Here is a 24,131-nt window from a genome sequence, read left to right as displayed (position 1 = left end):
CATCATATATGATTTTGTTTTCGTGTTAGCTGGAGGGGTACGAGAGCTACGAGCGCTTCCCTAGATGGCCTGGTGAATCTGGAATTCGATAGGCCTATCTGCCCAGCATCGGTTCAGCTTTATCTGCCGTTCATCTATCCTGAATCCTTGATCCCTCATCTCATCAGCAGTTGGGATTTTCTCGTCCAATGTGAACATCTTGGGCTTACAGTTGATCACTAAAAAAGAGTTTAGTGGCCTTCCGGTATGGGCAGTCATTTCAAGCCAATGACAATGCCATTTCTAGCTCACATTACCTGGTAACTATCAGACCTTTAATTAGGAAGGTCAACAATTCTATTAGACCTGATTGCCATACCTGCATTTTTCAGATTGCTCTATCCTTAAACCCATCGTGATTCAAGTATCAATTCTACCTTTCACATCTACCTTCTAGGTTGAATCTACCGTGACTTTTCTGCCTTGGACAAGACAAAGTTGCCTGCTAGTGGAATTCCTGAGGTCAGGTATCATAAAGTTATGTCATCGAGGATTAGTAGTAGTTACATCGGAACTGGCTGGTAGGACTCCAACTAAGACCTACCCTAAACTCGACCAAATTACTCCAACCAGCGTTCAAGTAGCTAAAATATTAATAACTTATATGTAATTTTCGCTTTGTTTAGTAATACTTCCCGCATGGGTGTGGCTCTATTTGCACGAGGAGGGAGGCATGGATATTACTTGACGATTGGCTCGTATGTAAAATGGACGTTGACAAAGCTTGACCAACATCTCGAGAACTGAGGCATGTTTTGGTCAGCTTCAACAATGAATCAAGTCCCAAAAGCAGTTCACCATTTTCGGAAAGGCTGATAAGGTAATAAAGTAGTCATCCACACCATTCCCACCAGAGCTGAAAGTGAAGTACGTAGCGGAAGATCGTACATGAAAGCTTATAAGTGACCTCCCCCGCATCTTGCTCACATTCACTCACGATATTCAACTGACTTTGAGAGAGAACCATTTGGAAACACAGCTCAGAGAACTCTGGATCCAGTTTTATCATTCGCCGGAGATCCCGGAGTAGCACTACCTAAATTGTCCACCTGGGCCACTGACACAATCCATTACATCATTCTTGAGCTACCAAATCGGGGTAACTATACTAAGCTCCTGTTCCTGGAGCTTCTTCTACCTCAAGTTTCGAGACTACAAGATAGCGACATTGGAAATGGAGGGTCGGCGCTCTTCAACACTCCCGGGAGGTTCCCGTCGGGGTCAAACCGGGGGATATCTCCCAATTGAGGACTATGGAATGATTGGAAACATGCACACTTGTGCTCTTGTGGGAATTGATGGAAGTATTGACTATATGTGCTGGTGAGTGCAGACCGGTGAGATGAGACTTGGAGCTCTTGACTGATGATTTGAATTGTAGGCCTGATTTTGACTCCCCTTCTGTTTTCTGCCGGCTCCTCGACAAGGACAAAGGAGGGCATTTCTTTATTTCCCCCCCTCCCTATGTAAACTGTACTACCAAGCAGCAGTATCTTCCATCATCATGTATTCTACAAACAAGGTCCATTCATGAAGATGGTGTCGTCGATGTGGTTGACTTTTTCCCTCGCCCACAGAATATCACGGTTACCACCAAAGGTGTGAAGCTGAGTGCTTACCGGGAAGTCACCAAAGTCCAAGATGAGCTTAAGAAGTGGTTGGTCCGCCGAGTGGAATGCATTCGTGGTTCAATGAATCTTGGTACTGCCATCTCGACACGTAACTAGAGGCAATGACTGATCGTGCTCAGATATCGAACTCTTTCCTTCTTTCAACTACGGAAGAGATGAGCATGAGACTACTCTCTTCCAAGAACAGCACTTCACAACCGATAACAAGAGTAAAGTTGCCTCGTTTCATAGCAAGGATATTCAGCTGCAGCTTGACGTTGCAATTGAGAAGGGAGAGAACGAGACCAGTTGTCCTCTCATAACTTTCAGAAAAGAGAAGCGTCCTGGCGTCAACGGCGAGGGCCTCGTGGCTTGCATCCGTATTGAAGAAGGCCAGACGATTTCTTTTGTCCTTCGAAATGATATTGAACACCATGTCACGGAGAATATTACGATTGACGTGCTTGATGCCCAGCAGCACTCTACGCAGAGTTTTTGGTATAATTTCATTGCGCAATCGAAGTATAAAGGCCGATGGAGAGAGGTTGTGTCTCGAAGTTTGATGATACTCAAGATGATGACTTACGGTGAGGTTCTCCCTCAGATCCAACCTGTGAGAAATCGACTAACCTTTCATAGAGCCTACTGGTGCTATCATAGCTGCCCCAACCTTTTCTATTCCCGAAGCCATCGGTGGCGTAAGAAACTGGGACTATCGCTTCTCTTGGATTCGTGATTCGAGCTTTACTATCTACATCCTGCTACGTCTTGGTTTCAAGGCCGAAGCAGATGCTTATATGGAGTTCATCATGGAAAGATTCGTTCACTCGCGTGGCCCAGATGGAGGCTTGCCTATTATGTTCACCATTCGAGGTGAGACTGACATCCCGGAACTGACATTGGATCATCTTGAAGGTTATCGCGGCAGTAGCCCTGTTCGTATCGGTAATGGTGCGGCGTTTCATCAACAGTTTGATATCTATGGCGAACTGATGGATGCTATCTACTTGTATAACAAATACGGAAAGCCAGTTCCATGGGATGTTTGGAAGGCTGTTCGTGAGATTCTTGGTACGTTGCACCACCTTTACCATTCTCTTGGCGAGCTAACATGTGTTCAGATTATGTTTTGACTATCCTCGACGGTAAGATATATAGCTCTTGGCTTCGGGTTTTGGCTAAACGCTATAGATCCCGACATGTCTATCTGGGAGGTCCGAAATAACAAGCAGCACTTCACATACTCTCAGATAATGCTCTGGGTCGCATTTGATCGCGGCCTTCGCCTTGCTGACAAGAGATGCTTTCCATGTCCCAATCGCGCTAAATGGATGGAGGCAAGAGACAGCATTTATGAGCGTGTCATGGAACAAGGTAATCTATGCAAAACTTCCATTGATGAATAGTGTTGACTGTTTACAGGATATAACGAGGAGATGAAGTGCTTTGTGCAAAGCTTTGAGAGCAGAACTATGCTCGACTCCTCCATTCTTATAGCTCCTCTTGTGTTTTTCGTCTCACCCTGTGATCCACGTTTTCTCAACACCCTTGACCGTGTTCTCTTACCCCCAGAAAAGGGTGGTTTGACAAGTACCGGCTTAGTATACCGATATGACACTGAGCTGTCCAACGATGGTAAGGAATCCCACAATAACTTCATCGAGGCGCAGTTGCTAATGAGAGAAAATTGCGATGTAGGAGTAGGCGGTCATGAAGGTGCGTTTAGTATGTGTACTTTCTGGCTCGTCGAAGCCATGACCCGAGCAGCCGTCTACGAGCCGAAGTATCTGGTCAGGGCTGTAAATCTCTTTGAGAATATGCTCGGTTTCTCTAATCATCTCTGCATGTTCTCTGAGGAGATCGCAAGATCTGGGGAACAACTTGGTAATACACCTCAGGCATTCAGTCATCTAGCCTTAATCAGTGCGGCTTTCAACCTGGACCGTACTACAAGGTAAAATACAAGGGTGCTTTGGAAGGCAGACCGCAGACGAAAAGCGGCCAAGTTTAACACAATTGTTTATTTACTCCATCGTGGGCCCTTCGGAGAATGCATGAAATTATTTTGATAATTAGTTTACTGCTACAAATACGAGCTCATGTTCCGTAAAGCGTGATTAAATCACCCACGAAGCTCTACAGATACAGAATCTCCAACCTCAATTGTTGGGTATTGTGCCTCTTTTTTCATAACGTCGCCTTCAGCGAAAGGATCATGGCGCATATGTACCCCAAAGTAAACTTTGCCATCGAAGCGCCTTGTCTTCGCAAGCGTCACGAATGGCTCTTCCTTCTTTTCGCCAGTTTCTTGGTCTATACATACCATCTGACATCTGCGGCACGCACCCAGAAGCCTGAAGTTCTGGCGACCAATGCTCATAGAGCCCCAACGATCCTCAGAAAAGGCTGGCTGTGCTTTAAAACCAAGAGCTTGTTCGAGTGTTATATTTGCTCTAAATGATTTCTCTTCAATCGAGCTTCCACCACGGTCAATGATTTGCTGGTTCAAAGCATCAACACTCGAACTGTGGATTACCAAGATAGGACTCTCGTTAGAGAGAAGAATCTTGGCAGGTTTCTGCTGTTCAGAGTCCGAATCAGGAGGTGATGGCACATCTGGGAAGGAACCTGGTAATGTGTGGATTTTTGATGGCTGTTGATATCTTTGAATCTGAGCCTTGGAAAGACGGCTTTTCAGCCCCAGGCCACCAGGGGGGAAGCGCGCCAAGACACAAGGAACCCCAAGAGCATTCGAGAAAAAAGAGTTAATCCTATCCGATGTATATATCTGTGTGCTCACCTTCTCGCCACAAACTCTGGATGATTGCCTGTCAATACTGGAGTCAATGACAGAAGGGTCTGCTGATAAAGGGATGGATATTTGACTTGGTTGGCCGCTATGCTGTGTCCCATGATATGTGATGCTCAGCTCGCCCTTGCCAAAGTCTAATGTTGGTCTTAACAAAGCCATCTTAGGGCAGCGTTTCTGACTCAAAGCATGTCCGGAACCATGGTGGACTAAGCACCATTCACGATCCCATGCTAGACCTTCTGGTCGAACCTCCCAAGGAACCCCAGATGGGATCGAGTACCCGGCGCAGCTTTTTATTGGGTAGATAGTAATAGTTTTTACCTTGAGTGCGGAAGAGTTAGGGACGTCGATGGATTTCTGGAGGTCTAGATCAGAAGAAACGATTGGTACCATTCTTTCTTGGTAGAACTCCTTGAGAAAAGCAACAAAGCCATCGACATCTGTTTTCGTGCTCATTGCACCTAGGCTAGCTCGAATGACACCGGTCGGCTTACCAGACATGATATCATTGTCTGCACCGCAACGAAACCCGGCTGAGAAATTCTTCTTCATCTCCCAAGGTTGCAAGTTTAGGGCTGAAGCAATGCCGCCTGGGCTGCAAAGCCCACCGGTCCGAATGTGGATGTTTTTGAGATTCGCAAGTTTCTCAAACTCGGCAAGGCTTATCCAAGCGCCCTGGCTATTCCTTAGGTTGAAAGAAACAACAGGCCCATTTCCAAGAGTGTTTTTGTCGCTAGATGCAGATGTATAGATTTTGCAAACCGGGGCACCGTTTGCATGGCGCATATTGCTCAATTCTTGGAACATGCGTTGGGTGAGGTATGAAGTATGGGAGCTGATTTGATCCATGGAACCAAATAGTCGTCGATGTATATCCATAGCAATGTCGAGAGCCACTATGTTATGAAACGGAAGTGTCCCGTCTTCTAGCCTCTCGTGGAGGAACTGTGATTTCGGGGCATGCCACTTCTCCTTTCCAGAAACAACCATGTCTACCGTGCCTCCACCAAAATACCTGCGATTGTTAAACACCCATTCGGAAGAACGCTTCACTAGCAAAGCTCCAAGATCGGGAAATCCGAAAATCTTATACAAGCTGAAGACAGTAAAGTCTGGTGCTAAGTTCGGATCGCTGAAATCGAGATAAGATGTAGCAGCAAATGAGGAGGCGTCCAATAATGTGAGAAATCGATGTTGGGGTTTGCGATACAATTTCCGTAAGTTTTTCGCCCAAGTCAAGGGATATCTTTTGCCATCCATATGGGATTGCGCAGGATAGGCAAACAGTGTTGTTGCTGACGAGTTATCGGTCATATTTCGGAACGGGAACTGTCCTTCAAGCCATGATTGAACATCACCATCGTCAACCGATGTACTATAAACAGCTTCCTCTCGAGCGCCGACCAAGCTTGTGTGACATCCTTGGTGATATGCATATAGAAAACCTTCTGGTTGATTCCTTATAGCTTCAACAACGAGTTTGACTCCCGCTGTGGCATTTGCAACAAACACCACATCATACTCAGTTGGGTCCGCTCCAAAGAAGGTAAGCAAATTCATACGAGCATCTTCAACGCGAGATGCTGATTGTTGCGAGGATGGTGATGCAGAGTGGGGGTTGCCATAGAGAACTGTAGTCATCTCGTGGGCGAACAAGTCCATCAATGACTTGGAACATAATGTTGTCCCGGCGTGATCAAGGTATATCGAGTCTTTTCGCAGGTCAGTACAGTTCAGAAGCATATCTAGGTATTATGACCTTGAATCATTGGATATTCAGCTTCTCTGAATTGCTCCACGGCTCGATTATAGCCTGAGTCGCCACCCAGAATAGGCACAGTCATCTTGACAACTTATGTCCAAGATAAGTCGAGTGAAGGGAAACCAAAGTTCCCAATGTTTCAAGTTTCTTTGACACAGAAAGACCAAGCACTTCCGGTGGATATTGAGAGCTTGTTATACGCCGCACAACCCTTATCATATTCTGATGAGGAGTTCTATGGCACTATCACGAGCGATAGAGAGTGGGAGTGGGGTGAAGAGTGGAGGAGAAGACATGCTCGAACCAAGCCGAGGAGGGAAGTTGGTTATGATGCGAGGGTTTCAAGTTGCTCCAGTTTGGCTGAACAAGCTGTAAAACAAAGGAGGAGACAGGACCGACGTGGCTATGACAATATCCGAACAAATAGACATCTTATCTTGGTCAGCTGCCTTGTTGTTTGCCGCCCTTTTAGCGACTAAAACGCTGAGCATATCGGGATACTCCCCCAGATTTCAATGTTAGTTGCTAGCGGAGATCGCCACTTTCCTGTTTCCAGGCACTGTATCAACATTCGCTGCTTGCCGACAGGCCTTTTCTCGTTGATTATTGGTCAATTTATTGCGGAGGAAAGGCAGGTACCTGGTTAGCCTAATTCATTGCTTCAGACCGTTTAATGATTATGGCATCAATTGTCGAAAACTACATTGATAATTAATCATGGTAGAGCAGACATGATATAGTGTTTAGAGGTCTAAGAAAAATGTTATCAAACTAGAGAAATAGCATAAAACAATGTGATTCAGTAAAGTAGCTGGATCATATATGTACCGCGCTTTTCCTAGAGCAGCCTCAGAGCTTCTCGTTCTCGGTATAGAAGATCCATCTTCTTCGTAGCGGAGGCCCCGGGGATCCCAGCTCGTGCTCCACCAATTCGCTTACCAGCTGAACTGCAATTCCGACTGGCCCCCAGCCAACCAACCAACTCAGCCTCTTCAACCTCACTTCACTCATCACATCAAATCGCATTGAATTGTTATCACTGTGAAGTGAGGGCGCGCATCTCTCGACTCAAGCGCTATCACTCCATTGAATTCTTCTTTAAGACTGCGCTCGTCAATTAGTTTGTCTCCCCATATTCTTTGATCTCCTGCTCTTTTCCCCCCCTTATCCCTCCTGCAGCTCTTCCAACTCGTCGATCCAGCCGCATCCGCAGCCTCGCGTTCTCCCTTCCTCCTCACTCTTTGACGCGGCATATCCGTCTGCGATTCTCAAATCATTCTTCTCAATTCTTCTCATGCTCATTCTTCGCCCAGGGCGCGTTGTCCCCCAAATTTCTTCTTCATGGCGCCTCTTTGGCAACCTTCTTTTCGTTCCCTCCACTACCATTTGTCCATACGTTGCTCAAGATAACCTCTCTAACGTCGATCATGTTACCAAACAATAGATAATTCCTTTGTATTCCTTGCAAAGTGCTCAATATCGAGCCGCGAAGACTCACACAGAAATATCGCTTCCTTCCATGCCGCGACGCGTCGCTGGCAACGATATAAACGATGGACTCGTACACATCTTTTCGCGACGCCTCAGGTCGTTCTCCAGTCGATCGTAGTTGGAGCCGAGATGACTCGCGTACCCGAGATGAGCGTCCTGACCGCGGGGACTCATTTTACCGTGGGAGATCTCCAGGTTCGTCTTCCAAAGACGCTTCTGCTTCCTGCCACCAAGCAGTGACAGGCTTCAGCACAGTAAATATAGACAAAGCTTACAAGTCTCAAGGCCACGACCGCCGCGACCGCCGCCGGTCTCGCTCTCCAGCCACTGTCGACCGCTACGAACCTAGACCCCGACGAGACGACCGGGACCGTGATGACAGGCGTCGCATGCAGTCGCCACCTGCCAATATTGACCGATACGTACCTGGCCAGGATTCCGGGTCAACTAATCCAACTGTTAACCCCCTCCCCGACCCTGCCAAGCTCCATTACCAAGTTGGCTTCTCCTACTTTGGAGAATGGTGGAGAATGAACGAGAAGATCAAGGAGGAGAAAGAGCGAATGCGTACTGGTCGACGCCGTGAACCGGAACGGGCTCGCGGCCCAGAAGATCGCGAAAAGGAGAAAGCCAGGATTCAAGCTGCCTATGATGCGTATAAAGAAGAACTCCAAGCCAAGATGGCACGGACATTTGTTTCTGAACATAAGAAAGAGCAATGGTTCAAGGAGCGATATGTTCCGGAAATTCGTGATGATTTCAGAGGAAAGCTGAACGAATACCGACGCGGTGCTTACAGCCAGTGGGAGCAAGATCTTGAATCGGGTACTTTTGATGACTTTTCTCTTGAGGGTCTTCCCAAGAGTGAGAGCAACGGCAGTGGCGGTGTAGTTGAAAAGGAAGAGGGAGAGGCTACAGCCACAAACGAGATCCTGGGTGTTGGAGATCTGGTTCCAGTCAATGGTGCTGACATCCGCGACGAGAGCCAGTTCCAGCCAACTCTCTTGATCAAGACCATCGCCCCGCATGTTAGCCGCCAGAACCTCGAGGCCTTTTGTAAGGAGCATCTCGGCGAGGAGGAAGGTGGCTTCAAGTGGCTTTCTTTATCTGATCCCAACCCCAGTAAGCGGTACCACCGTATTGGTTGGGTCATGCTTCACCCCTCATCCGAAACAGCACTCCCCGTAGACCGCGTTGAACCTAAGGATGAGGATGGCGATGAGGCGATAACATCTCCTCAGCCGGCATCTACTGCCGATAAGGCTCTGGAGGCCATCAACGGTAAGACTGTCAAAGATGAGGTCAGAGGAGACTTTGTTTGCCACGTTGGAGTCCACAACCCACCTGTCCATCCCCGAAAGAAGGCCCTGTGGGATCTCTTCTCCGCTCCTGAGCGCATCGATAAGGACCTCTTGCTTGTCCAGCGAATTGTCAACAAGTTTGAGGAAGAATTCGGGTCCGATTTTCAAGCCACTCTGAAAATTGAAGAAAAGGTCGAAGACCTGAGAAACGCGGGTCAGCTTCAACCGGCTGTGGTTCCAACCCCTGTCAAGAAGGTCAAGAAAATCAGAGAAGTGGGAATGGACGAAGCTATGGACGAGGAAGAAGATGGCGTCATTGAAATTGAGGAAGAAGAGGAGGAGGAGGAGGGGGCCGTAGAAGATGAAGAAGTTGACGACGAGGATCTTTTGGTCAAGAAGAAGCAACTTGATCTTTTGATTGAATATTTGCGCCGCGTCTTCAACTTTTGCTTCTTTTGTGTTTTCGAAAGTGATTCAATTCACGAACTTACACGAAAATGCCCTGGTGGTCATTTGCGCAGACCTCGCAGCACACTTTCGTCTGCCGCAAAAGCTGTTGCTAGAGCCAGCGCCAATGGAGAACCATTCCCAGGCAAGAAGAGGGGCGAAGGGGCAGAAGAGAATGAGGGCGAGCTTACTGAAGGTGAAAAGAAGTTTCGAAACGCCTCAAACAAGACGGAGCAGCAACTCCTTCGGGCGTTTAACTGGGTTAAGACTTTCGAAGATAAGCTTACCCAGATTCTGGACCCTCAATCTGTCGATATTCGAAAGCTGGGTGGCCGACCTGCTGATGAGGCTGTCGATGAAGAGCTTCTCAAACATGTGAAGCAGGAGGATGAACACAAATGGCGGTGCAAAGCTCCCGAGTGCTCCAAGTTGTTCAAGGAAGAGCATTTTTGGCGTAAGCACGTTGAGAAGCGCCACGGTGATTGGCTTGATAACCTGAGGCAAGAGGTGAGTTCTCGCCTCGTCACATTTCACCGTGCTGTGCTAACCAAGATATTTAGTTTGAACTCATAAACTCATATGTGATGGACCCCTCTCACATTGCACCCTCAAGAACCGACGCAAACTCAAATGGTCACTTCCCACCTTCCAATGGCCAATCCAGCAGTGGAACACCACGAGGCTTCAACCTGCAGAACTTTACCATGAACGGTATGATGGGAGGAGGGATGCCTGGCTTCCCCATGGCTCCAGGCAACTTCTCGCCTATGTTTGCAAACATGCAATCCGGAAGCTGGAACCCTATGGACGAACGCTCTGGTGGAGGACCTATCCGTCGTGGAGGAATGGGTGGCGGACGAGGTCAATACCGTTCTGGACCTTATGATCGTCGAGGCGGCAACCGTTTTGACGGTGGTCGTAACCGCAACGGCGGGTCACGCTGGGGTGACGGCGCTGGAGGTGCTGCGGGCGGGCCTCGGGAGGCAGTCCAGGGCCGAAGCCTTAAGAGTTATGAGGATTTGGACCAGGTTTCGGGTGGTGGAAGTGGTGAGCTCAATTACTAAGCTGCTCATTATGCTTTCCTTCCAGAGCAAGGCGATTTGGACGCTTCGGAGTTTGCTGCTTTTCTTAATATCAATCACTAAGTACCTGGATCCTGGGAAGGTCGCTGCTTTTAGACTCTATGTAACATATGCCTACACATGTTGCTCTCATGTCGGGTTTTGATGGACAAATAGTCCTGGAAATAGTGGTTACCTACAGAATGCTTCTTCTTATATCCAATTGTTGTTCCCTATCCTCCTGCTCAAAGGTCCCAAGAAACGGAGAAGATTCTTAGAAGGCGGTTGCAGTTATGCACATAATCCTGCAGGCCTGAATGGTACTCCTGATGCAAGTTAGAACGGAGCAAACGAAGGCTTCATACATGAATCAATTATCTTAGTTGCTATACTGTAGAAGCGTTTCTAGTCCCGTACACCTGTCCTTTAGTAGCTTGTGAAATGGGGTTTCAGCTTTGATCCAGTACTAGAAAGTGAGATTGCCTTAGTGGAAGAGCCTGTAAGCTCATGCTACAATATCTGGACTATCCTAAGTGCTCCCATCTTTACAGGCCCCAATGGAAGTTTTTAAAGATTCTCCCTCTAGCATGTTCATTGAACTCTTGGTGAGTCTCGATGAAGATAAGCTAGCGCAGAGGGAGGGGCGCTCATGTCCTTTGCCTGACCAATGATATCCTGCGATAAGATATTTTCGCGGCCACACATCCCCACTGCCCACCTTTTTTTTCTGTAGGCTTGTCCAACTCTACCATCACGAACGCATTGAGCGACCGGATCTTTCAAGAATTCAAGCTCGCAAAAATGGGACTCCTCGCAGAAAACAAGACGTAAGGGACACATGTTTTCAAGCTGTGTCTTGCTACAGCATGCGCTAACCAACTACAGTCGACGGAAGATCAACAAGGATCCAAACAACACAAAATGGACTAAAGATACGAATACCTTCGGCCAGAAGATCCTGCGAGCTCAAGGCTGGCAACCGGGCCAGTTCCTCGGAGCACAAGATGCGCCGCACTCGGAATTGCACACGGCCGCCAACGCCTCATACATTCGCGTGGTTCTTAAGGATGACATGAAGGGATTGGGCTTCAGCAAGTCGAAAGAGGATGAAGTTACTGGTCTAGATGTCTTTCAAGATCTGCTCAGTCGACTCAACGGAAAGACGGATGATGCCATCGAGGAGGATCAACAAGCGCGACTCGCTGTGAAGACGCACCACTTTGTTGAGCAACGATACGGAGCCATGAAGTTCGTCTACGGTGGTCTACTGGTGGGCGATGAGATGAAGGAAGTGGAAGAGAAGAAGGCCGACCAGCAAACAGAGTCAAACTCCGACGAGGACGTTGTCATGGAATCCGCCCCTGCACCGAAAGAATCCAAAAAGGAGAGGAAGTCTAAGAAGAGAAAGGCAACCGACGACGAGGATGAGGAGGAAAGTTCAAGTCGAGAAACCGATTTAAAGAGCAAGAAAAGACGCAAGGAAGAGCGAAAAGTAAAGGACGGCGATATTGACGACGCCAGGGCCAAGAAGAAGAAAGAGAAAAAAGACAAGAAAGAGAAGTCCCGCAAAAAGTCCACAGAGGACATCTCAGACGACGAGAATGTCGAAGAGCGCTCAAAGAAGCGGAAGTCCAAGTCCAAGGATAAGAGTCGGTCCCCTGAGGGCTCAGACGAAGAAAAGGTGAAGGACAAGAAGTCTAAAAAAGATAAGAAAGATAAGAAGAAGCGCAAGAAGGAGGAGCAAGCATCCGAATCAACCAGCACATCAGCCACACAGAACTCTACGCCCACGGCTTCGGTCCCTGGGACAGGAGCCACAACACCATCTGGCACATCGACACCTAGAGGGAGCAGGAATTTTGTGCGGTCACGATTTATTGCGCAAAAGAGACAGGCTGTGCTTGACACCAAGGCACTGAACCAGGTATGTACTACTTATTCCGAATAATTCATGGCTACGTTACTAATCTTATACAGATTTTCATGGTCAAAGCATAGAATATGAAGATGTAAACAGGTTGCTTGGATACGCACTTAGAAGCACCTAGACTAGATGGTTGAGGATATGTAGATCATGACTGTCGGATATACGGATGTATATTGCATAGTTGCGGAGGCGTCAGGTCGCATGGTAATGTTAGAAGAGTCTTATATTGCACTATGAAATAGCTGAACCAGCATCTCACGGTAAAAATATCTTTACCAGCAGGATCAGTTCCGATTTGGAGAATAACACGATTTACTTCAATGTGTAATTGCATGGCACAACTCCTATACCAAACTCGAAGCATGGATCTCTGGTTTATACGTGCAGATCACGAAACATTCTTCACAAAGTAGGAATGCAGTAAGTTGGATCACATTACTTCGTTCTGCTGTGTTATTCCAAGATTTAAACTGGCTTCGCATCTCCGTAGCCTAATTACCAATCGCGAACAAAACAATACTAGACGGCCCAAACACCCTGCAATCCGCCATCATGATACTAATAATACAGTGCCAATGCCTTCAATTTGTCATCTTCTCATTTCATTTATTTAGCAGCGTTCTTGCCGAAGTTGCTATGACAGTTGTCAATATAAGAGACCGGTGTTGATGTGATAATAGTGACGTACTTGTGGAAGAACTGGCTGAACAAGCCACCCTTTGCTTGTTGGTCCGACATACTCGCACGACGGGCGGCGTTGGCATCGCCGGCTCGCTTCTGTTCGCTGAGGCTGGCGAAGGCTGGCATGAAGCCTGAGCTCTAATGATTGCTGTGTTAGTAGATTGATGTTTACAAAAGAGGTGTAAGAAGGAACTTACTCGGCGACGGCCGCTGACGTTGCCAGTAGGAGCAGTCTGAGGAGCACCGGAATCCATGGTAACGGTTATTTGGAGTGGTTGGAGTGAGTACTGGGGTGATTGGTGGATTTGGATATATGTCCTTCGCTGTTATGGTCCGGCAGTAGTGTTTGGTGTATAGTGTAGGTAGTTTGACAGAGAAGAGAACCTAGCCAAGTGGAGGGGAGCAGATGAGTTTATATCTTGTGAGAGGAGGAGAGATCAGGCCAGTTCACGTCGATCCATGGACCTTTCCTCTCCTCTTGCAGCAAAAGGTAAGAGCGAGTGCTACTCTGTCTGAGCTAGGGATGCCTGGACCAAGCCAGGGCTTGATCTCGCGTGCCACGGGAGGGAAGTCAATCACCCATCATCACTGTTGAGCTGCAAGCGAACTGGCCAATAGATGCGTCAATGTATAAGCTTTTGCCGGACATCCCATCCAAACGTGCCGGCCATCCTCTTTGGAGCATAGCCAACCAGGCCATGACAAAAGTGGCGTCCCCATTCGCCTCTGTTTTGCTGTCTGCGACAGTTCCCTTGGGGAGCTGTCACGGCCAACCAGCACGTTGCGATCGTCAGATACTGGAAAAGCTTCCCTACGAATCTGATGAAAAATTTCGAGGGAGACGAGACGGTGAAACGATGGGCATCTCGCTTATGAATAGTGAGCATCATGACTCTCTGATCCCTTAACTAAGACCGCTGATCCCTCCTACAATCCAAACGCGGAGAACCTGGGAGGTCTTGTCAATACCTCAAAGCAGAGCTGAGAGAGGTCACACCACCCATCAACTGGGCAGGGGAATTACAACCACCAGTAACTTTACGCGGGGAAGGACGCCACAGGCGTTTACTGTCCCCAGGCCGCAACCGACAAGTAGCTGTCATGCATATGCCAATGCTTGCAGCGTTGCATTCTACAAAGTTCATGAGGATCAATTGCCTACTCTGAGCTGCTCGTTTGCTTCCTCAAGACGCGGGGTGATATGATGCTATAAGAGGTACATCGGTACATGGTGCGGTCACATTCTCGATAGCCGTGATGAATAATAGACGTCAAAGTTCGTCTCTGGATCTCAATGACGAGGTTTGAAGTGGATGCACCCGTCCTGGCCTGCAGACACGCGGGGCGGGGCTCAAGGGTCGTGGGGCCGATCTGTTCGGAGCCGTGGGGCCCAAGAGCCATCGAGAGACAGGCTGACAAGGAAGATGCCGAGAGCGGGGACGCAGCAGCTGGACTTGCAACTTGCAGTCGTGGGTTATCATTCCATGCCATCAATCACATGAACAGGAATCAAGCTGACAGGCTCTACCACCATCAGACATATTAGGACAATATCAACTGCCGAGAAACCTCAAAACAAGGGTCCAGCTGCCGTGTGCGTAATCACCGTCAACGACGTGAATGGCTTCGTTACTTGCGGGGCGCTATCTCTGAGACAAGCTTCACTGACGACACGACTCCATCTTAAGCCTCGATTCCCGTCTCTAGTCAGGGTCTATCCTCATCAGCCATCATCTCGTCAGGGGACCCCTAGTCTCAGATCCAGACGTATGCTTGAACGGGTTTTCTAATTTGTTTCTTATTTCGTCTAGTCGTGATACTACCAGCTGCACCGGGTCCTCTAGATGCCGCCCTCTAACACCCAACACGCATCATACGTATCTTTCCTTTGTTCTTATTTTTACCTAGTACAGATCCATAAAAAAAACTTTTACTCCTTCTCTAATCTCACCGCAGGGTTCCGTTCGATAAAGTTGAGATCAACCTTGTGGCCCAGCAGCTCTCGGATGTTAGAGATCTTGTACTTGATCATGGTCGGTCGCTCCAGGGACAGACCCCAGCCAAACACCCGCATGTCCTTTGGCAGGCCCATGGGTTCCAGCATTTCAGGTCGGAACATGCCACTGTTTCCGATCTCCACCAACTTGCCCAGACCCTCGTGATAGCTGAAGATTTCCATACTGGGCTCGGTGTAAGGGTTGTAGGCGGGCTTGAACTTGAGGTTGGTGATGCCCATCTTGGCAAAGAAGACTTCCATGAACTCCATCAAACCACCAAGAGTGAGACCGTAGTCGGCGATAACACCCTCAACCTGGTGGAATTCGGCCAAATGGGTTGCGTCAACTGTCTCATTTCGGAAGACACGATCAATAGAGAAGTATCGCGCTGGAGGTGGGCGTCCATCAGGCCCCTTCTGCGCTGCTAGCTTGTAAAGCATGGCCGTTGAAATGGCAGTAGTGTGGGTTCGGAGCACCAGTCTCTTGGTCTCCTCCGCTGACCAGGGGTATCTGTAACCGATCGACCCAAACTTGCCGTTCTGGTGAACCTGCTTGATGTTCTCCCAGTACTCTTCTGTGTTCTGTCCTTCCTCCGATCGTGGTGCGTCTCCCACCTTGGGGTCTGAGATGTAGAAGGTATCTTGAAGATCACGGGCGGGGTGCTGCTGGGGCACGAAGAGGGCGTCGAAGTTCCAGAATCCAGTCTCGACAAACTTGTTGGTAGGCATCTCCTCGAAACCCATCTCGAAGAAAATCTGTCGGAATTCATGTCGGACCTTGTTCAGGGGGTGAAGTGCGCCAGCATTTTGGTCCGCGCCGAGAGCCTTGAAGTTGTAGGGCTTGAAATTGGCAGTCTTCCATGATCCAGAAGCAATCATGTCGGCTGTCAAGTCGGTCTCCTCCTTCTGAATCTCGAGGGCGAACTTGGGTCCCTTTTCAATCTTGAAGCTGATAACCTTTTGCATCTTGATCAGCTTTCGTTTTCGCAGATCGGTCAAGATTTTGGGCTCGTGTGTCCGGGTCTCCTTGATCTTCTGTAGCTGCGCTTGGGTGACATCTTCGATCGACTCAGCCTGTTACTTGAGGTTAGCTAACAGTTGAACCCAAATTCATATATAGAACTTATGAGCTCGACATACAGTGGCTACCAGCTTGCCGTCGGCGCTCTTCTTAATCCATTTTTCCTTGAAAGCCTTGCCCTGTCCGACCTTGGTCACCGTCTTGTCGCCAATGGCCTTCTCTAGGTCCTGGATCGACAACCCCTCCACGGCATTTCGAAGCGCCTCAAAAACACGCGCCTCATGACTACCATGCTCAGCAATTTGCTCCGCTTCGGGCTCAAGGATAGCCTCTTCCTTGTCAATTGTCTCGTATGTGATCATAGATCGTGAAGCCAGACGATCAAGTGCAGCCTTGATGTCCTGGAAGGCGATGGCGGGGAAGGCCTCTGAGGAGAGCAAGGGGCTCTTTTCCGACAGGGCCTGAAGGATCTGGGAGGTGAGATCCCCCGAGGGAGCGGAGCTTGAAGTCGTCATGTCGGAGTATTTTGGGTTGTGAGGAGCCAAGAGAAAATGGTGAGCTGGGCTCTTCTTGACCTGTCGTTGTTCGTCTGAGTCACGGAGGGCAGAAATTATTTGGGCCGTTGGAGTGCTGCATCGCCCACCATAGCGGTCCGATGGCGGGGTACTCTGGTAGGTACTTGTGGTAAGGTATCTGTCCCGCCATATTCGGGCCATTCTTTTTCCGGCCAGAGTACCAAAAGTAGGACCCAGCTATCTTATGGATGCGTCTGCCGATGCACCTAAGCCCTGGGGGCTGTTACATGTAATCCCTGCAATCTTATCATGGCGTCTCAAGTCGCCTCATGCTGCAACAAGTCACTTCAATTCACGAGCGTGTTGTAGCCGATATCTTACATTCCCATAGCGCCAGTCGAAACTGCATTGCTATACACACTTTGAATCTATTAGACAACTCTCTGCTGCAGCCAAACACCTTCCGCAAACACTTCATGAGCCACACGTGCTTCTCCTGAGCTGTCACCCTGCTCATGCAGAACTAGCTCCCTTTCAGATGCAGATACAGATGACGATACTCGAGAATGAGCGATGATGCCTCGCCGAGCTCTACGGCGCCGAATGAAGCTTCCACGGCCGAACCAGTCAATGTTTCATCCGGCAGCCGTGTCACATGGAATCTACCACGCGAGCATTCGAGATCAGCTCGGTCGCGCGCCCAGTTGCACCCTCAGCGTCGCAAGAAGAAGAAAAGCAGGAAGAAGCGCAACCCTGGATTAGCGAGAAAGTTGGAATTTGTCACACATTTGCTCAGGAGTCTTGATACCCTGGTTTTCGCGGAGCTGAGTGGACTGTACTATATGGAGTATGTTCGACTACTTGCGCATCTTTCCTGAACTCCGCTTACCAGTGATGCCCCTCTAGGTGCTCAATGTTTCGATTCATCCTGAGATCTGTTGGCCAGTACTTATATCTCACGCCGAAGGATGAGTCATTTCCTTTCTTAATGCCTGCGAGTCCCATACATGTGTGTCTCGTTCTCATTCCTAACATCATCTGCATACTTCTGCATATTTTTGTTTCTCTGCCTGTCGGTCCTGACTACCACCGAGGCTATATGCACGGTGGCCTGGTCATCGACTTCATAGGGCAAAAGCCCCCCACTTCTCGCATTTACTATGTTCTAGCAGATGTCATGATCCTCGCCGTTCAATGTCTAATGCTGACGGTCCATACTGAGCGGGAGAGACTGCGGGTGACTCTTAAGACCTTCCGACCTATGGTGCCTGATGTGGCTCAGGAGATGGTTCCTACCATAGAAGATCTGGATGCGGAAGAGCGTGGAGTATCAAGGGACATGCCCGGCTCATTACCAGCTGATGAGGAGGACGGCATCGAGTTGCAACCCTTGCGACGTACCAGTACAACTGAGGAGGCCAACTCAACGTCGGGAGAATCAGAGCCGTCGGCTAGAGAGCCACTCATCGATGAACCAACACGGTCACATCTGTCTGATGTCCTGAGTTCCGGAAATGCGATCATCGGCGAATATCATGTTCTTCACTCACTTCACAATGCAGCGTTGAATATTGAGAGAACAGCCGCATATTCTCTCCGTACAATTAGCTATGGAGCAACTATGGCTTCCATTGAAGCGCGGAGACGAGGCCTCAATGTGCCAGCTCGAACAGTTCAGAACGATAGACAATGATATCAATTTAGCGAGTTTGGATAATTTTCAAGGTCTGAATCTGAAATATATAAATGGATTATTCTGTGCTTTTACGCTATCTTTCTTCCAACATTACCAACGCCAGTGCCTTTAACAGAAACAATGATATCATTCGTATCGTCCCCAACGTCTCTCAAGCCCCAACTGCTTGCGCCAAACGTCTTCAGGTCTCTCGCGAGGATAACCATCTCTTCGTTTGCGAGCACTTCCCTACCGATTCTAAGACGACCAACATCCTCTGATCCCATAGCCATAAGCACAAGCATAGTCTTGGCTGAAACCTGGGTGGCACAGCCACCTTGGGAGATGTTCTCCAGTAGCTGGAAAGCGCACTGCTTTCCAATATCCTCAGGAACAACGCCGCCCTGGGGAGGAACGACTACGTCTGCAGAGTAGAGGATTCCAACAGCGCTTGACTCAGCGACCAAGCTCAAACCGAATCCTATTCCAAGCCGTCTCTTGCTTCCTGCCTTGTCGCCAGTGGGTACAAGCGGTGCCTGGTCATACTGCGCAGCGATATGAATGTCGGAAACCAAAGGATTCAGGATCTCTCGTGCTGAGTGAATCATGCGGGCGTTGTTGGAGGCGGATACTCCAGTACAGTATGCGACACCGCGAATGCGCTTTATCCGACCAGGGCTTCGGTTGAGATGCAGTGTCTTCGGTAGTCGCACTTGGCTTGCGAATCGCAACTCCACACAGCCACCGCCACCCTTTCCACCGGGTCCAGCGCATGATCGTTGAAGTACCCTAAGCTCTATCCGTGCGGGAGGGATGCCAAACAGGGCAAAGAGAGGGAGGATGGCAGTTCGGAAAGAATCGACGGAGATGTCCCCTGTCTCGGTGGACGATGTTATAACGCCAGGACCAGTGAATCGGACGTTCATGTGCGCCTTGGAAAAGGGCGCAAGTAAACAGAGAGGCATAAGGAAGTAGGTGACGCCGCGGGTATTGTTAACGGAGATGTTGTGCTCAATGACATCGCCGTCAGAAGCGCCAAAACCAGCGATAGTTCCGGTGATAAGGCCGGGGTGATATGTTATAGTTGTACCGGTATAAGAAATTTGCATGGAACTGCCATTGGTGACAGCCTCAAGCAGGCGCAAGAAAGAAATCTCATGGGGGGCAAGACCTGGATTCGTAGGCGATGTGCTTCGGATCTTGGAAATGTGGATAGGTCGACCGGTCAGCGTCGAGAGAATTAGACGCTGGGTGAAGGATCGATGTCCTGTGAATCGGAGGAATTCTGGCGTGGAATTCGACATTTTGCTGCTGTTTTGAGGGTATCCTTGGAGTCGCAATATTTCCAGCCCGCCGACGAGTACCAAACAAAAATTAATTTCTGCCACTGGAAAAGTTGTCTATGCAGCCTAATACGGAAGGCGGTGACGTTGACCTCCCCCCAACCTCTTGTAAGTGGCAGATCCGTTCCTCAAGTTCTTATCGATAACCTCTGAAAAAGGTTCAGCGTCAGTCTCGCCAAAGCTTCACCTTTACCTTGGGCCCTTATGTGTTGAGAATGGCGGGCCGACCGCTTTTACGCGAGCTACGAAGCAGCAATGACACAATATGTCGATCTTGCCGGTTGGTAATTCGACAGCGGCCGACACAACCACGAATAGCGGCATCATATAGCACCAAAGCCACTACAAAGCGATCAATCGATGATGCTGTCACACAGAAGCCCAGCAGATTTGAGCTGCAGCAGTACATCGACCGGATCAAGTCTCTTCGAAATCCCAAGAAGGACGGAAACGAGACATTCAGTGTGCGGTTCTTCGAGCAAGACAACAACAAGAGAACAGAACTTTCTGGAGAAGAAGCGTTCGGCGCATCACTGAACGAAGTCGATACATCCGGTCTCAAGGAAGCCCTTCTGGAAATCAAAGACGACATTGGTGGAAAGGACGAAAAAGAAGCTTTCCAGGATGTGGTCGATCAACTGGGCCCCGAATGGCAGAACATGAAGACGGCAGACGACCTCGAGAGAATTATTGCCAAACTGGACGCATATACAGCGGCGATCGATGAGGAGATTGACAAAACCGGCGCAGACCTACCAAAAGAGCTGTTGGAGAGACTGGACTCAGAACTTCCAGGCTTGCCAGGATTTGGAAATCTGGGTTCTCGAATAACGTTACCTCAAATTCCAGAAAAGCCATGGACAATCAACCAACGTAAAAAGATCGCTCGCCTCAACACTGCGTTATCAAAGACTGCCAGGGATTATCGCCGCGATGTCAAACTCACAACAAAGACTGTGCAAGGGGTGTTCAAGGCTTATCACTCAGCCAGACTGTCTCTGGCTCACGGCTGGAGTCATGTCCCCCTTGAAGTGTGGGATCTGCTGTGGAAGATCCTCTCAGCCGATGAGTCTGTCAACATTCATCGCCTATCACATATTGCACTTCTCGCTCGAGACATGAGCGAGGCAAATGTGACCTTGAACCCTGCTCAGCAACTCCTGACAATTGAGGCGGTCTTTGTTGATGGATGGGAGTCCAAGGCAATCGAGAACTGGAAGAGATGTCTGAGCACACTTGGTAACGAAAATGCCGAAACATTTCAAGAGTTCTGGGAGCTTGGAGTGAGGATGTATTGCCGAACAGGTGATCTGGAAGAGGCACAGCGAGCCATCAACAAACTCGTCCAAAAGCAGTCCGACCCTCGCATTCTGATGCCTTTGATTAGGACCTGGTCTGAGTTGGGCACGGAAGAGGCCCAGGGGAAGGCTTGGGCTGCATACCGTCAACTCCGCGAGCTTCTTGGAGAGGACATGAAGCTGGCCGACTATGATCAAGTTATATCCTACTTCCTGACGACACATCAGACCGAGAATGCCTTATACGCCTTCGTTGATATGATGAGCGATGGCAAAATCGATTTGAAGAAGCAAAAATACATGCCATCAGTGGTCGCCAACAAATTCTTTTTTGGAAAGTGGCTGAAGAGGTTGATTGGTGCTGGCGATCTGAACGGAGCTCACAGCGTTGTAGAGTTTATGGGTCAAAAAGGTATTGAGCCAGCTCCTATCCAGCTGAATGGTCTCATCGCGGCTTGGCAACGGGCTGGCGGTATGGAAGATCTTGAGAAGGCGGATCAAATGGCTTGGGGCATGATTGAGACTCGAATTCAATTCGTCAAATCTCGAGGAAATGACATGAGTTTGCAAAACGAGCCTTTAAAGAAGGACGACGCACTACCTCTGCCACGAGCAACCTTGGAAACCTTCTCACTATTAGCGGAGAACTATCGAGTGAGAGACTTACACGATCGACTGCTGATGCTCTGGGAAGCTTTCCGTGAAGCGGATATGAAGGCTGACTCCTTCATCATCAATCAGCTTCTCGAGTCCTATATCCAAGCAGGACAATCGAAGGAAGCTATAAACCTATACCTGAGGCTCGTATCGGAAAAGGGAGTCGAGCCTGATCCCTATACATTTAGTGCATTATGGAAGACGCTCGCCGTCAACCGCCTGCACGTCTCAGCTGGCTTTGTACCTGATCAGGCTGAGCCCACTCGTGCCATGTTTGCCGAGACTGTCAAGTTCAGACATGTTTTCCAACCCGATGGCATGGATGGTCAGCTTGCACGCAAGATCCTACATACTTTCCGTCGTATCAAGGATAATACAGGCTTTGTTGTCGCATTGTCGACTCTCCGTGACGCTTTCGGCTTCATGCCTCCCGAAACGCTCGTTCTCGAGCTGATGTTGGAGACGACCAAGCTGACATGGGATTCGCCGACCCATCGGCGCCGTCTCATGACTGCCAAGCGAGATCTCGACCGTGGTCTTCTCTCATGGGCGGAGGGAGATGCTTCTCGTCTTGAGGGTCAGCATCGTGGCGAGGCGCTTTTTGAATATCTACAAAAACGATATTGGCCTACTGAAGGCGACGATGCTCTCAAGAGAAAGATGTTCAAGGAGGCTGCAGAGCAGATGGGGGTGTATGATGTTTTACGAAAAGGGGCAAAGGAGTAGAGCGCGATGCATTGAAGACCGGTGCTTAGATATCCGCTGATCTACTCGAATCATGTATAATAGCATAAAAGGGCCAGGCGATGCCCACTGTAACATTATATACTAGATATGCGCAGAAGCAGCATTCATCAAGATTTATGATAGAAGATAACATTGCATGAACGGGTACATATTACTTTGCTTCTGAGATATCACCAGGGTCCCGAATATCCAACGAAGCATTCAAGCTTGATAAAAGAAGAAATCATAGGATATAATTCTAGAAACGCTCGTATAAGTGCTCTGCATGTGCACGTCTACTTGGTATTAAATCAGCCCAAATAAAGCAGCAAGACACCCTGGCTAGAAAAGCCCCCCGAGACCAAAGAGTTTCTTTTATTCCCTTTGGCTCAGTCACCCTCCTCCCTGAAGAACTCCGTCGCTATGCAATTAACCAAGAACCAATCACTGTAACCACCACTTCCATAGCCTGCCTGCCTCACTTTGTCCGGCCGCTGTCCTTCACTATGATAAGTCCATTGTATCCTGATCTATACGATCACCCACTGAACTTAGTCCTGAATCATCGTCACTAGCATGGCCGTTTTGTTGAGGTGCTTGCTGCTGTGGAGGCTGATCTTCGTCTGGCTGCTGTTCTTCGCCGGGCGTTGGGCTGCTTTGGGGCGAGGCGCGGTTGGAGATCCATTCGGCGATGGTCGTCTCTGACCCTCCTTCGACTTGGATCTCGCCTGTGTCGTGGCCACGGCCGAGTATGGTACCGTGGTACTTGGCATCTTCGCCGGTTTTACTATGTTTCTTCTTCAAAGCTGTGAAGCCACTGTCAGCTGGGCTTTCTGGAAGCCATCCGTAGGAACCAACCATTGAGATAATCTGTAGCATCCGTCTCACCGTCCCCGCTACCGACCTCCATCATCTCCTTCATGCGCTGTCCCGCGAACCACGCTATGAACTCTTCAACTCCGCGCAAGTCCTCTTCGCCGCGCCACATCTCTTCGGTAGGTACGCGCTCTGGCATCAGCGCACCCGCGTCCTGAAGCGCCATCCGTATATCAGCGATTGTGAAGTCGGCGCTGTCGCCTTGATTATGCATCGCATGCTGGGCAGTAGTTTGGCAGAGAAGCGACAGGTATCGGGCGGCAAGATCTGTCAGAGAGTCGAGGACCGCGGGGCGCGTGGAATGGTATCCCGTTGAGCGTAAGATCTGGAGTATGGAGGGCCGGAGAAGCGCGTGAAATAGGGACGGTGGTGTCGTCATATTTGTCTGGCGATTGTTGTAGTTTCTATGTGTGAGAGTGAAATGGTGATCAGTTCCCTGGCGGCGCTCGGCTTGCGAGTGTCAAAAGAATGCGTTCGTAAGTTGATAAGTTACTGATTCGTCTTGATATCGATGTCGCGGGAGCAAAGCTGGGCCGTCATCGGTATTTAAGGCTATGGCTTCACAGCGCATACCCGAACAATGCGCCTGGAATCTACACAAAATTTATTGAAGCTTGTTGCGATGAGCTTCTCCAAAGGTATGAAGTTGGCCCCCTTTGGGGCAAGTGCAGACCAGAGCAGAGGCCTAACAATAAAAGAGTGGGGCCTTTTCTATATGGCATACAGACTGGTAGGCACACGACTTACACCAGCTAGGTAGATGTTACGACAACAATGGAACGACGTAGGTAAGATTGAGAGAAACAATACAGAAGATCATGTCAACACCTTTTCTCTAGGATTTCTTAATTATGCAGTGATTTTGATCATCTGGGCAAAAGATACGAACATAG

The 24,131-nt window shown here is 49.0% G+C and overlaps 9 protein-coding genes across 9 annotated transcripts; 4 read left to right on the top strand and 5 right to left on the bottom strand.

Annotated features, from left to right (window-relative positions):
• Window positions 1-1,309: 1,309 nt before the first annotated feature.
• On the top strand, window positions 1,310-3,756 carry FOBCDRAFT_284039 (Six-hairpin glycosidase-like protein; the record flags this gene model as incomplete). Its single annotated transcript, XM_059611648.1, has 8 exons — window positions 1,310-1,362; window positions 1,421-1,740; window positions 1,790-2,236; window positions 2,289-2,720; window positions 2,771-2,794; window positions 2,841-3,023; window positions 3,072-3,284; window positions 3,348-3,756. 8 exons carry the CDS (start codon window positions 1,310-1,312, stop codon window positions 3,605-3,607), a joined length of 1,932 nt encoding a protein of 643 aa, XP_059463870.1. The 3' UTR covers window positions 3,608-3,756.
• Window positions 3,757-3,771: 15 nt separating this feature from the next.
• Window positions 3,772-6,305, bottom strand: FOBCDRAFT_284027 (pyridoxal phosphate-dependent transferase; the record flags this gene model as incomplete). Its single annotated transcript, XM_031182417.2, has 2 exons — window positions 3,772-6,173; window positions 6,221-6,305. The coding sequence occupies 2 exons, from the start codon at window positions 6,303-6,305 to the stop codon at window positions 3,772-3,774; spliced, it is 2,487 nt and encodes an 828-aa protein (XP_031043185.2).
• Window positions 6,306-7,843: 1,538 nt separating this feature from the next.
• On the top strand, window positions 7,844-12,521 carry FOBCDRAFT_195223 (uncharacterized protein; the record flags this gene model as incomplete). The annotated part of the gene is made up of 8 exons (XM_059608810.1): window positions 7,844-7,909; window positions 7,993-9,969; window positions 10,023-10,509; window positions 10,775-10,843; window positions 10,994-11,022; window positions 11,075-11,128; window positions 11,389-12,447; window positions 12,501-12,521. 8 exons carry the CDS (start codon window positions 7,844-7,846, stop codon window positions 12,519-12,521), a joined length of 3,762 nt encoding a protein of 1,253 aa, XP_059466598.1.
• Window positions 12,522-13,056: 535 nt separating this feature from the next.
• Window positions 13,057-13,385, bottom strand: FOBCDRAFT_267527 (uncharacterized protein; the record flags this gene model as incomplete). The annotated part of the gene is made up of 3 exons (XM_031182409.2): window positions 13,057-13,084; window positions 13,139-13,269; window positions 13,329-13,385. 3 exons carry the CDS (start codon window positions 13,383-13,385, stop codon window positions 13,057-13,059), a joined length of 216 nt encoding a protein of 71 aa, XP_031043177.1.
• Window positions 13,386-14,909: 1,524 nt separating this feature from the next.
• On the bottom strand, window positions 14,910-16,782 carry FOBCDRAFT_212145 (tRNA synthetases class II core domain (F)-domain-containing protein). Its single transcript, XM_031182408.3, has 2 exons — window positions 16,268-16,782; window positions 14,910-16,201 (listed from the first exon to the last, which is right to left on the bottom strand). The coding sequence occupies exons 1-2, from the start codon at window positions 16,661-16,663 to the stop codon at window positions 15,062-15,064; spliced, it is 1,536 nt and encodes a 511-aa protein (XP_031043176.1). The 5' UTR covers window positions 16,664-16,782; the 3' UTR covers window positions 14,910-15,061.
• Window positions 16,783-16,945: 163 nt separating this feature from the next.
• FOBCDRAFT_212143 (uncharacterized protein) lies at window positions 16,946-18,386 on the top strand. The gene is made up of 2 exons (XM_031182406.3): window positions 16,946-17,510; window positions 17,570-18,386. The coding sequence occupies exons 1-2, from the start codon at window positions 17,230-17,232 to the stop codon at window positions 18,354-18,356; spliced, it is 1,068 nt and encodes a 355-aa protein (XP_031043174.2). The 5' UTR covers window positions 16,946-17,229; the 3' UTR covers window positions 18,357-18,386.
• FOBCDRAFT_212142 (RNA 3'-terminal phosphate cyclase/enolpyruvate transferase) lies at window positions 18,387-19,740 on the bottom strand. Its single transcript, XM_031182407.3, has one exon. It carries the CDS (start codon window positions 19,640-19,642, stop codon window positions 18,428-18,430), a length of 1,215 nt encoding a protein of 404 aa, XP_031043175.2. The 5' UTR covers window positions 19,643-19,740; the 3' UTR covers window positions 18,387-18,427.
• Window positions 19,722-22,544, top strand: FOBCDRAFT_212141 (uncharacterized protein). Its single transcript, XM_031182405.3, has one exon. It carries the CDS (start codon window positions 19,897-19,899, stop codon window positions 22,360-22,362), a length of 2,466 nt encoding a protein of 821 aa, XP_031043173.2. The 5' UTR covers window positions 19,722-19,896; the 3' UTR covers window positions 22,363-22,544.
• A 46-nt stretch (window positions 22,545-22,590) lies between these two features.
• FOBCDRAFT_212140 (uncharacterized protein) lies at window positions 22,591-23,891 on the bottom strand. The gene is made up of 2 exons (XM_031182404.3): window positions 23,221-23,891; window positions 22,591-23,168 (listed from the first exon to the last, which is right to left on the bottom strand). Exons 1-2 carry the CDS (start codon window positions 23,615-23,617, stop codon window positions 22,867-22,869), a joined length of 699 nt encoding a protein of 232 aa, XP_031043172.2. The 5' UTR covers window positions 23,618-23,891; the 3' UTR covers window positions 22,591-22,866.
• Between the last annotated feature and the right edge of the window lie 240 nt (window positions 23,892-24,131).

This window comes from Fusarium oxysporum, chromosome I (genome assembly GCF_013085055.1).
Source record: "Fusarium oxysporum Fo47 chromosome I, complete sequence".
Classification (NCBI taxonomy): domain Eukaryota; kingdom Fungi; phylum Ascomycota; class Sordariomycetes; order Hypocreales; family Nectriaceae; genus Fusarium; species Fusarium oxysporum.
This window is presented reverse-complemented; position numbering and strand designations above follow the sequence as displayed.